Source organism: Galeopterus variegatus, unplaced genomic scaffold, assembly GCF_000696425.1.
Source record: "Galeopterus variegatus unplaced genomic scaffold, G_variegatus-3.0.2 Scaffold229, whole genome shotgun sequence".
Lineage (NCBI taxonomy): Eukaryota > Metazoa > Chordata > Mammalia > Dermoptera > Cynocephalidae > Galeopterus > Galeopterus variegatus.
The window spans coordinates 260,818-273,673 of record NW_007726340.1 but is presented as its reverse complement, the minus strand read 5'-3'; the positions used below and the strand labels follow the sequence as shown (position 1 = coordinate 273,673).

At 45.3% G+C, this 12,856-nt stretch overlaps 1 protein-coding gene across 3 annotated transcripts in view; it reads left to right on the top strand.

Annotated features, from left to right (window-relative positions):
- The first annotated feature begins 6 nt into the window (after window positions 1-6).
- The window catches only part of GID4 (GID complex subunit 4), a 24,270-nt gene continuing 11,420 nt past the window's right edge, over window positions 7-12,856 (top strand). For all 3 annotated transcript variants that reach the window (XR_550062.1, XR_550061.1, XM_008566225.1), the window contains exons 1-3: window positions 7-234; window positions 5,833-5,892; window positions 11,004-11,111. Coding sequence is in view for 1 of the 3 variants with exons in the window: in XM_008566225.1 (XP_008564447.1) it covers window positions 46-234; window positions 5,833-5,892; window positions 11,004-11,111 (357 nt within the window). In the remaining 2 variants the exon portion in view is untranslated. The remainder of the gene's footprint in view (window positions 235-5,832; window positions 5,893-11,003; window positions 11,112-12,856) is intronic.

The following is a 12,856-nucleotide window of genomic DNA, read 5'->3' as shown; positions in this document are numbered from 1 at the left end:
GTTCCTCTCCCCTTCCCCCCAGCCCTGGCTCCGGGGGACCCCGCGATGCCGGTTCGCACCGAGTGTCCCCCGCCGGCCGGTGCCTCGGCCGCTTCGGCGGCCTCGCTCATCCCGCCGCCGCCCATCAACACCCAGCAGCCCGGCGTGGCCACCAGCCTGCTCTACAGCGGCTCCAAGTTCCGCGGCCACCAGAAGAGCAAGGGGAACTCGTACGACGTAGAGGTGGTGCTGCAGGTGAGCGCCGGGCCGGGCCGGGGCCCGAGGGCCTCCTCGCGGCGCTCACGGGCCATGCCCGCCCTCGGCTCCTCGAGCCCGCAGCTGCGGACCAGGCCCTCGCCGCCGGGGCCTCCTGCACCCGGCACTTCCCACCCGGGACCTACCGAGCTGTGTCTTACACTCCGCGCCCCCGACCCTGACCTGTCCCCTCGGACCCGAGGCCTGTCGTGAGCAGCTCCTGGCAGACCCCAAACACTCTCCCAGACTTGAAGCCCGTGACCGGCCCGCCTAGGATCCGGAAGCCTCCCCCATGACTGGCCCCTCTCTGGCCTGGGTTCTTCCTTCCCGTTACCTGTCGCCCCTAGATCAGCCCTCCCACCAGTCCCTTTCAGACCCTGAAGGACTCTCCATTGGTTTCTCCAGACTCGGGACCCTCCCCATGGCTGGGCCCGGGTCGGATTCTCAGACTCTCCCAGACCTGAGACATGCCCCCTTTCCTCAGTTCCAGGAATCCGCAGACCCTGGGGCCTTCCTCCTCCTGGGGTTTCCTCCTTGGGAAGGCTCGATCAGCCCTCTCAGGTGGGGAGCACCCTCCCTCCATTGGCTGAGAGTCCCCAACTCACAACTGGTTCCTCAGACCCTGACATCCTCCCCTCAAGACCAGGCATTCACATGCTGGATGCCCCTTGGTGGGGCTCCTCACAGTCTGTTAGGATCCTGCTTCCTGGGGACGCCCCCCCATCACCACCACCACTGACTGCTTCATGCTCTTCATGGTCCAGGCACCCAGCTCCTCCCTGCTGCCCCCACCTTCAGGCTTCCTACCCCAAGCTTCTCACACCCCCTACCCCTGCTCTGTGGCCACTTCCAGCTTGCTCTCAGTCTCCCCAGCCTCCCCACCCGTACTTTCGTCTTGTTCATTCCTGGTTCCAAGGGACCCTCTTTTGTGTGTGTGTGTGTCCTAAACTTTTATCTACACAGGCCCAGGGCTTCCTCCCCATCTCTGCTACCCAGGTACTAGGAAATCTAACTCACCCAGTTTTATTTGATGTCCACTCACCTCCTCCCATTTGACCTGGATTTCTGAGTACTTGCTGCCAGTCCCTGATCAGCTTTGGAACTACAGCTTCACCTGCCCCAGCTCTTTCCCGTACCTCACCCCCTCTCGCTTGACACTTTCTCCGAGCCGAAGGAGATTAGCGGTGGTGAATACTGCTTTTTATCTCTCTTCCTCACAGAACTGTTTCTCCTCTCTACCTACCCCTGCCTGCCTGAGGACACACTTTCCCCTTCTTTGCCCTTTTTCCTTAGTCTGACACCCACCTCCTAGGCTGTTCCCAAACCCTTCCAAACACCTGTCCCCTTGAAAGCCCTTCCAGAAGCGTTGAGGCTCTGTATGCTGCCTCGCCACTCCTAGGTATGAGGCAGGAACGTACAGTGTGTCTGTTCCTCATGCTGGCCTTTTGCCCTTTTTCTGTTTTAAATCTTAGCCTCTCCTGGTCAAGTAGGTCTCCCACCCAAAAGACATTGGGTCTTGGAAAGTTAGTTCTTTCTACTACTAACTGCAGTGCACTCATCAGTCTCTCTTTTTCTTACTGTTTTGTGACAATAAATCGTTTTCTGTGTTTTTGATTTTGAAAACTACATCTTCAGGTTAATCATATCTTTGGTCTATAAACTTGCAATTGTATCATGAGCCATGGTATTTATTGAATTGAAAAACTGTTGTGGCTGAGGTATTTGTCTTCATAACTATATACCTAATGTGGTGATCTCTTTTGCTTATAATGTGAGAATCTAGTATGAAGGTGCAGGCTTTTTTCCCAACTAATCGTAAAATTCTGGGAGTAAGATCCCTGGGTGGGTCGTGTTTGGAATGGTCTTGAATTGGTGCACATTTTTTAATTTGAGGTTTCAGATGTGTTGGGGGAGAACTGGCAGGGTTGCTAGGTGTCACAGAGAAGTCTGCTTTGGTTACTGCAGCAACTCTTCCCTTCTGTCACTAGTGTGTCATTTCTCAATTCCTGTCAGGTGTCAATCTCCTCGTGAACTGGTAGAAGCCTCAGGTGGCCCAGAGCAGAAGCCTGGCCAGTGGCTGGAAGCCACTTGAGTAGGATGTCTGACAGTGGGGGCGGTAGTCATGCCAAGTAACTCCACCCTGCATGTGCACTGGTGAGCTGCTTGTTCACCATCATGACTAGTCAGCGGCATGTGAATTGCCCCATCATCTGGTTTTTCAGCCAGGACTAGTTTCTCCAACTTGGGCTTCTTGGAATACTTCTCCTGCCTTATGTTCATAACTCAGCTTTTTTCCTGCTTTCTTTCTTCCTTTTTTTTTCTAGCAGCTTCATTGAGATATAATTCACATATTATACAGTTCACCTGTTTAAGAAGTACAATTTGAAAGTTTTTAGTATATTCACAGAGTTGTGCAACCATCACTACAACCTAATTTTAGAACATTTTCATCACCCCAAAAAGAAACTTCATATCCCGTAGCCATCACTCCCCTCCAGTCCTAGGCAACTGCTGATCTTTTTTTTTTTTTTTTCTGGTTTGCTTATTCTGGACATTTCATATAAATGGAATCATATGGTATGTGTCCTTTCGTGACTGGCTTCCTTCCCTTAGCATTATGTTTTCTTTTTTTTTTTCTATAAAGATGACCGGTAAAGGGCTCTTAACCCTTGACTTGGTGTTGTCAGCACCACGCTCACCCAGTGAGCTAACCAGCCATCCCTATATTGGATCCGAACCCATGGCTTTGGTGCCATCAGCACCACACTCTCCCAAGTGAGCCACAGGCCGGCCCCAGCATCATGTTTTCAAGGTTCATCCGTGTCATAGCATGTGTCAGCACTTCATTCTTTTTAGAGCTGCTCTGCCCGTTGTGCAGATAAACGTTATGTTTGTCCACTGACGAGCTGATGGATATTTGGGTTGTTTCCACCTTTTGGCTGTTATGAATAAGGCTGGTATGAACATTGGCGTACAAGTTTTTATGTGGACATATGTTTCATTTCTCTTGGGTAGACAGAAAGCTGAGTGGAATTGCTGGGTCATGTGGTAACTCTGTTTAACATTTTGAGGAACTGCCAGCGGTTTCCAAAGTGGGCGCACCATTTTATGTTTCAATCAGCCATGTATGAAGGGTTCCAACTTCACATCCTCTCCAACACTTGCCGTCATTCATCTTTTTGATCATAGCCATATTCTAGTGGGTTTGAAGTGGTATCTTATTGATTGTGGTCTTGATGTGAATTTCCCTAATGACTAATGATGTTGTGCACCTTTTCATATGCTTTTTGAAGTACTTTGAGATTCCAGTTTAAAGAGTTCCTCAAACCTTTGCGAAGTTCTGACTGGGTCTCTTTTTTTCCTATCCTACTATGATTACTCTTTCCTCCTCTGCCGTCTAAGAAACCCAACAGTAGAGCAAAGCCTGGGTCACTGTGAAGGGAATATTAAAAGGAGCAGCTGTTGGACACAGCTGTGCTGTGAGACCTTCTTGCTAAACATTTGCCTTGTTATCTTTCTCATTGAGATGCTGGCCTGTCATTTGGTTAAAGCTGTACACATTGTGGTGTATTTGAGTTTACCAATCATTATCAACATCAGTCTGGGCAGAATGGGAGAGACACATGGTGGAATTGAGGCCACTGAAATTCTGATTCTTGAGCATGTGATAATCCATGCAAAATGTTAGCCAATTTGCAGTTCAATTTTTAATCTTATTAGCAAGTATCCTTGCCACCTGATACCCTTTCTGGCAGCTGTGAAACCCCAAACTATATTGAATTCAATGAGAATTGAATACATGAAATTTAAGGCCTCAGGTTAGAGCTCTGTGTCCTTTAATAGAAGTTCTTTCCTGAAACATGTTAGTGTAGATCAGCTGTTTTAGATAATGTCCAATGCCAAGGTCAGCAGATGAGGATATTTAAAATGCTTTGGCAGTTTTCACATGGAATACCTTTGTTACCAGCACCAAACTGTGAAGGCATTTTAGCTTCATTGAAGCTCTTTTGCTTTGGTGCTGACATCATCTGGCTGACTAAGTTCATTACAGTTTTTAAGGATTGCCTTAGTCTTTGATTTATGGTATAATTGGAAGTAGTCAAGTTCCCAAATCTGATAACTGCCACAAAGCCTTTCTAGTTTCTTGAAAAGAGACCCCACTTAGCATTAAAATCTCACCACACTGCATCTACGTTTTACCTCATTCTGCTTTAATTCAGGGGTTTACTGTAAGTGAATCAAATTGTAGAATTGTAGTGAAGTCTGGAGCTCTGCCTATTCAGGGTGAGTCTGTATAGATTTGGATGAAATGTACTAGTTGGTATGCTTTTAGCTACAAGTAACCAGGTTTTGCATTTCAAAATAGCTTAAAGAATAAGTGAACCTATTATCTAACATTACAAGGAGTTTGGAGGTGACGTGGTGCCAGGTTGATTAATTTGGGGACCCATGATGGGCCCAATTCCTTCCATCTTTCTGTGCTGCTATCCTTGGTATTTCCTGGCCTATTTCTCCTCCTGATCTCTAGATAGCTGCCCCAGGACTGGAGACCGTGTGGAGATACTACCCCCACCAGGGGAAGAAAAGCCATTTCTTCCTCATGCGCATCTTCAAAATCCAGTGATCTTTCCCAGACATACCTCGGAGGCTTACATATACATCTGATTGGCCAGAACTTGGTCACTCACCCCTAAACTGATGACTCGCAAGGGGACAGGGACATATGTTTGCCTTAGATCCATCAAGGTCGACCAGGTCTTATGGGGCCAGGGTAGGTGCCAACACAAAATCTGGGCCCCACCAGCATGGAAAAAGAGGAAATTGGTTGTTGGAGGGGCATCCATCAGTGTCTCAGCAAACAGTAATTGGTGGCTGCTAAACCTCAAAATCTACTGTGCCTATTATTCCTCTTTATTGTAGGCTCCTGACTCTTTTCATTAAGAAACATAAGCATCCGTATATGAGAAGGACAGAGCAGGCATTCATACGATCTTCAGTTTTCAGTTGGCACTTTGGTTCATAACTGAAATTTTTACTACCTTAGTCTCCAGAAGAGACTGTTCCTGAATAATCTGTTCATGTCATAAAGAAGTAACATAGGACAGTGCTCAGTGTAAATAATAGGGGAGAAGTAGACTTCTAGACCAGTGATTGAGCAACATGCAAATAGAAATAGAAAGACTAGGAAGAAAGTGCAGCTGGAGTTGGGGTGACACCACATGTACAGCTACAGATGGAGACCTTGTGCCCAGCAGTGCACGAAGTCTGTAGATCAACAGGAGACTTGTGTTGAAGACAGTGTAGAAAGTGAGGTTTGAGCGGGCTCACTGTTCCAGAAAGGTATGTCAGTCTTGAGATAATTGGCTGAAGGAAGTTCAGAGGGTCCTGGGATCAGTTTGCTTCATCAGAAGAGTCATGTGTGTAGGGAGTAGTCGTGAAGATCCCAAAGGCTAGGTAAGCCTTAGGCAGTGCTGGGCGTACACTGACTACCAGGCCTCCTTTACCTGGTCTGGCCTCACAGGATTTCCTAAGTACCCTCCAGTGTGTCCCCTAGTGAGTTCATCCATTTGTAACAGGCTATGTGTCCTTTTTTTCTAGCACGTCGACACGGGGAACTCTTACCTTTGTGGGTACCTGAAGATTAAAGGCCTTACTGAGGTAAGCACTTGTCATACAAACTAGACCTGGAAGGTCTGTGACATGCTCAGCAGACTTGTAGGGCTAAGCACAGCTCTTTGAGACGTAATTAAAGCACACTATCCCTAAGTGTTGTTACCATATGGGGACCATAAAGCAGGCAGTTTTGATGTATCCTGTTGGGAAGTATACAGATTCACAAATCTTTTAAAGAAAGTTTATAGATATGTCACAAAGCGACCAACACTACTGGTTTTATTTTTAATCCTTTTTTGGGGAAAAAAAATTGTAAGAACACAACCACCACCCTCTGAGATAAGCATCACTCATACAAGAACAGAGGTTTTAAGTTCTTTGAATACCTTAGTTCATCAAAACCTCAGAACTCCTCGGAGTTTCGAAAGTAAGAAGGAGCATCCTTTTCCATCAGTGAGTAAACAGGAAGAGGAAGGAGGTGACTGAACTGGCCGCTGAACTCCACCGTGAGTGCCCGGGCTTGGCCCTGGCTGCAGTGTCCTTTGGCCTTTTATCAGTTCTCCTGGTCTTGATGATCCAGCAGTATTTTGCTGTGCTGGACAGAGGAGGGAAAGGGGCTGGGGTGACATTCTCACTCTGCCCCTTATGGTTCTCTGACCTTTAATTTCTCATTTCAGTTTCATCATCTGTAAAGTGAGAATTAAAAATCCCTGCTCTGTCTACTCAGTCCTGGGGGGAGGAAACAATGTAAGTGGTCAACCAGCATGTGATACAAATGTGGGATACTGTTGTAAAGCCCTGATTAGCTTCAGTCTTGAAACAGTTGTTTTGGCCTCCTTGATTACATCTGGTTCTCCTACTTTTCTATAAAGTATTAGAAGTTTGGTTGAGGATTTCCTATGAAGTCTGTTGAGACAAAAGGTATCTCTACCTTCACAAAAGTATCCAACTGGCTGGCTAGTGCAGTTGGTTAGAATGCTGCCTTGTAACACCAAGGTCAAGGGTTGGGATCCCCATACCCGCCAGCTGCACCCCTCCAAAAAAATCCCTGTACTGGTCAGACGCCCAGAAGAAACGTATCCAATTAAGTACGAGTAGAAAATGATAACAAAAAAATGGGTTCTAACCTTCGAGTTTGTGGTGAGAGAAAACATTGTAAAACAGAATACACTACTCAACTGTTAGGCAGCCAAATGTATTTGGGTTTTTTGGGGGGGTTTGTTTTTTAATTTTTTATTTTTTTAAAAAAGATGACCGGTAAGGGGATCTTAACCCTTGATTTGGTGTTGTCAGCACCACGCTCTCCCGAGTGAGCCACCCAAATGTATTTGTTAATTGGGTGCAGAGTATAAAAATTTAACTTCATAAGGAAACGAGCAGAATGTGCAGTGCATTAGAGTGTTAACACTGACTCCAAAACCAGTCATTCAGGTTATAGGAAGCTGCATAGGAAAGATAAGTAGGATTAGAAGTCTTGACACAGTGTACAGAAACTCTCCACCAGGAACAAGTAAGCCTTACTAAGGGAAGCCCCTCTGAGCCATGAACCACAGTCAGGCTCCCTTGAAGACAGGGTGCTGGCACAGCCCTTCACTGTGGGCCAGCCCAGGGGGAGTCCTAAGCTCTAAACAGAGCCATGGAAACTCCCCTCCCCTGGCAAATCCTTTGGTCTGCAGATGGAGTGGCGTTGAAGAGTGTGCGCCTGTCCAAGGTGGGCTGTGCCAGTCAGGAGTGTTCGGCAGGGGCATTTAGCAGAGAAAACCTAGCATGTCTCCTGGGATCCCCTCAGGCCTCCTCAGGACTCAGGGTGCTTAGAATTCTTTTTTATAACTTTTTTTTAGTAGCTTTATTGAAATACAGTTCACATACCACACTGTTCATCCATTTAAAGTGTACAGTTCATTGGCTCTTAGTATATTCATGGCGTTGTGCATCTATTTGATAACTTTAAAATTGTTATTTATTTGGTTTTTTCTTCCTTTTTTTAAAATTGGGACATAGTTGATTGTACATATCTGTGGGGTACAGCGTTGAATATCAATACCTGTGTGCAGCATGTAATGTTCAAATCAGGATAATTAGTATATTCATCATAACACAATGTGATCAATTTTTGTGGCCCTTTACCAATTCCTCCCCGCCACCACTTTTCCCACCCCCGGCAATCTCAGTTCCGTTCTCTTCTCTTACAAGTTCAACATATCATTGTGAAAAATTTTAAATCTAATATATGTTTGCTGTAGATAATTAGTAAAATGCCGAAAACTATAACGAATCTTCAAATGAATTTTATACCTGTATTATCTGTTTTTGTTTGCTTTCCCATTTATAATTGTCAAATATCAAGTATATAGTTTATTTTAATTAGACTATTTAAATGGTTCAGGTCAGGGCCACTCTCTCGGGAGAGTGTGGTGCTGATAACACCAAGGCCATGGGTTCGAATTCCTATATAGGGATGGCCGGTTATCTCACTTGGGAGAGCGTGGTGCTGACAACACCAAGTCAAGGGTTAAGATCCCCTTACCAGTCATCTTTTAAAAATAAATGAATGAATGAATGAATGAATGAATGGTTCAGGTCTTAGTTGTAGTAGTTGTCTTCCCCGTGTACACGGCGTGGAAAATTAATTATTAAATTGGAGATAATTTGCCTCTTAGCTACTTGACATTCACAAACAAAAAGCACAACTTTTTTTTTTTTTTTTTTTTTAAAGATGACCAGTAAGGGGATCTTAACCCTTGACTTGGTGTTATCAGCACCACGCTCTACCAAGTGAGCCACGGGCTGGCCCCTAAAAAAGGCACAACTTTAAAGTTTGTGTGCCTTCTAGAAATAAAATCCCAGAATCATAAAAAATGGGTATTAAATAACATTCTCTTTGCATTTTTGAGCCAGCTGCCAGTAGGGAGAGGGGACCTTTCCCCAAGAGCCTAGCCTTGGGGGTTGGGAGGGTCACAGTTAGGCCCTCCACTCACTCATTAGATGGGTTTGGAAGGGTTTAGAAGCTCCAGCTGAGGTTGTGCTAGACTTGTTTAGAACCAGGGAGACAGGTCACAGTAACCAGACTCACTAGAGACTAATGTGTAAACAGACATGCCAGTCTACTCACAGAACGAGGTACATGCATGTTCCAGAAGTTCTCATTGACTTACTGGCCAGTTGAATGTTAATCCCCTAGAAGACATGGCAAGTCAGGGTACCCATCATCAGACAGTTTTGGGTGAGCCTGGAGTCAGTGAGAGGAGTGGGTTGGATGACTTAAATGGTCGACCACAGCTAGACCCACTGGAGGAAGCCCACTCCTGCTTTGTGAGGGGGTGCTGCTACAGCTCACCTACTCTGACTTGTTTTTCTGACATCCCTCTTTCTATTGACATGGATTTTTTCTTTGGCTCTGTAAATTACCCCAAATTTGGCTGTTGTCAGGTGCTTGAATTTCTTGTTCCTGCCCTGAGAAATACTTTATCTTTTTGCTGACTTCTGTACTTATTGAATCTCATTCACTAGGTATTTATTTTGTTTAATTCTCAGAGTTTGGGGGTAGCTTGTAACCAATCTGATGTACTGTCTAAAGGGTTTTTAGAGAAAAGCCAGTGCAGAATCATTCTTTAGGAAAACTGTGGATTTAAACCATAAATATTTTAATTGCCTAATACAATTAGACATTTTATCATTTTGTTCTTTTATCTCTTTTGTGGAAGTTCTGAAAAAATATTAAAGCTCAAAACTTAGAAAACAATATATATAGCTTCTAGCTTAAAATCTCATCAGGTGCTGACCTACATGGAACTTTTCCCTCAGTAGTCCTTCCTAAAGCAGATTAATATAGTTTCTTTTATACCTTAAAAATTAAGTTTCCATTTAGGAAAGTTTCTCCTTTTTAATTTCTTCCATGTATATATGAACATCTGTGTGAGGAACCCAGCAACAGTGTTCGGGTAAGGGGGTTGTGGTTTGGGGGGAATATTAGATTTATAATATTTTGAAGTTCACTGTTAAGAAAACAGAGTGCCTCAGCAGTGTCACCATAAAGCAGGCATCTTCAGTCACCTAAAACAGTGGTGGCAACTGTTTCCTGGGAGCCTCTGAAACAGTGGCTTGTGCTGTGGCAGCATCTCAGGAAGGTCCTGAGCTCCATTCAGGCCAAGTTGGCAGAAGTGGCAAAACCACCAGAACTAATTTATTTTAAATATATGTAGATGTTTGAGGGGCTTTCTGAAGAAAAAAAATGGGAACTCTAGTCCTGGGGATATTAGGACTGTAATCTGTAGGTTGCCAGGCCAGTGGTTCTCATGACCATGCTCCCAAGAAACACCAGGGTCTTGGCAAGCCAGGCTGAGGGGTGGGTTGCTTTGTTGGTTGGTTTTTACAAGTGCAGAGAAATAGTAGACTTTTTTACTGTTTCAATTTTTCATTATTTTTTCCCTAAATCTTTGGTGCCTACTTATTAGCACATAAACAAATAGCAAGTAAAATTAATAGAGCACTCTAAGCAGCATGTGACAGCTTCCTTATTTTTTTCAGTGGCATGTTTTTTAATGGTTGTGATTTTACTTTGTGGACATAATGTACATATATTTTCCCTCATATAAATTGTTCTCAGTTCATATGATAAAATTAAATGTAACCATATTATATCAAGGTATTCTCCCAAAAAATACACCCCTAGAAACTTGAAGAATTTTTTTTATAAAAAAACAAACAACTGAGCCAGTGTGAGCACCAGTGGAACGGTCCATGGTTTGAGGGAGACTTAGTTGTAAACATTGTGATTTTGGAGCCTCTTAGGGTATATACATTGGAAAGCAAAATCTACTAAGTCATAATCTTCTTTGTGTGATAGAATATTCAGAATTTACTTGTAGTGGAAATCATCCAAATTCTTTTCTGAGAGAGCAACACATAACAAATGAAGTCAAAGAAGGGTTCTCTGCTTCTGGCAAAGTCCAAGAGACCCTCCACTATCTGGACAGTCCAAATTGAGATTCATTTCCACAGCTGTTGGTAAATCAGCCGGGTCTAACTCGGGTTTGAATTGCCAGTTGGCAATGACAAGGTACTGGGAAGAAGTTAAAGCAGGGTCGATTCCTCCTTTGTAAAAAGGTGAAACTCTCATTCAACATCTTATTTTGATATTTGGACTTTTATCATAGGAGTATCCAACCCTTACGACCTTCTTTGAAGGAGAAATAATCAGCAAAAAACACCCTTTCTTAACTCGCAAGTGGGACGCGGATGAAGACGTTGATCGGAAACACTGGGTGAGTAAATCTCTGATCTGCGCTGGGTCGTCCAGGGACTGCTGGAGGACTGGTGAAACGCCTGGCGCCAGAGGCCTCATTTTCTATTAGGAGTGATCTGGGGCTTTGCAGCCAAACTGAGGCCTGTTCCTACATAAAAATCTTGTGGTTCCATCTCCTTCGGAGGAGAGTTTAGGTACTGTCTGACCCACCTTTAAATAGCAAATGGTTATCTGATGAGAGCAGTCCCCAGAGTTCCAGCCAAAACTTTGTTTAGCAATCAGAATCTGCACAGTATCCCCCATCCTTCCCTCCATCTGTCCATCTGCTGTCCACTGTTCCTTTCTGATCACCTCTACTTGGAGAAAACCCTGTGAAGCATCCAGCAGTCAGCTCTGGCACCAGGGCGGGCCCGAGACAGAGATGCCATTCCTGGGGCCCACCTCCCACTGGCTGGTCCGTGGGGGCAGGACCACATTGTCGCTTTTCATCCTGGCTCCCAACAGACACAGGACAGTGTTAACTTAAGTACCATCAGGACATCACTGGAAAACCCAGGCTCCTTCCCTTCTTAACCGTCAAGTGTGGAGCATTCTCATTTACCAGTAGTGAACACTCCATGGCAACTTAGAGGTTGTCCTGGGGTCTTTCCATTGGTTGTCACACAAGTCTCGGGTTTTCAGAAATCTACTGCTCAACCTGTCATAATGGACTTTTGGCTTGGTTGACCACGGTGATGATGAGTTTTTGTTTAGCGCTGAGGAATTCCAATGTGTTTACCCTCTGTAAACCAACCAGAGATGATTGTGTCACTACCGAAGATTCTAGAATTAGTTCTCCGCATTGCTGCTCATGCCTGGCTGTCTAAACTCTCCTGATTCTGGCACAGCAGTCTGTGGAGAGAACTCCTCCTGCAGACATTGTCTGAGTTACCCTCAACATAAATCAGCTGCTTTGCTTATTAACGTTTTTCACTTTAGTTAGGAAAGGAGCATCTATCAAATGCTGAAGTTTGTTAAATTTATTTATTTACTTATTTTTAAATGATGACTGGTAAGGGGATCTTAACCCCTGACTTGGTGTTGTCAGCACCACGCTCTCCCAAGTGAACGAACCGGCCATCCCTATGTAGGATCCAAATCCATGGCCTTGGTGTCGTCAGCATCACACTCTCCCAAGTGAGCCATGGGCCTGGCCAGCCCTGAAGTTTGTTAAATTTAAATTTAAGCTCGAGCTTTTAAAAATTCTTTTTGAAAGCTACATTTTGTGACTATTGTAGCAAATGGACACTAAATACTAGAGAGTCATTTGTGTCTCTATAATAACAAGAGAATGAACAAAACCTAAGCACCCAGAAGGTTGGGGGAGCCCAGGTGATGTGTGATGGTGCTAGCATCAGAAAGCAGAGTTGGAGGGCTACCCAGTGCCAGCTGTGCCCACCCCTGCCAATGCCAGGCTCTTCCTGCATGGCCTCCTGCCTCACGAGGTGGCTTCTTCCCCTCTTGGACAGCCCCAGTGTAGAAAGTTCTTCCTTGGGCCGGCCTGGTGGCGCACTGGATAGTGCGCCGCTTGGGAAGCGCGGTGGCGCTCCCTGCCAATGCCAGGCTCTTCCTGCATGGCCTCCTGCCTCACGAGGTGGCTTCTTCCCCTCCTGGACAGCCCCAGTGTAGAAAGTTCTTCCTTGGGCCGGCCCGGTGGCGCACTGGATAGTGCGCCGCTTGGGAAGCGCGGTGGCGCTCCCGCCCGCGGGGTCGGATCCCACCCAC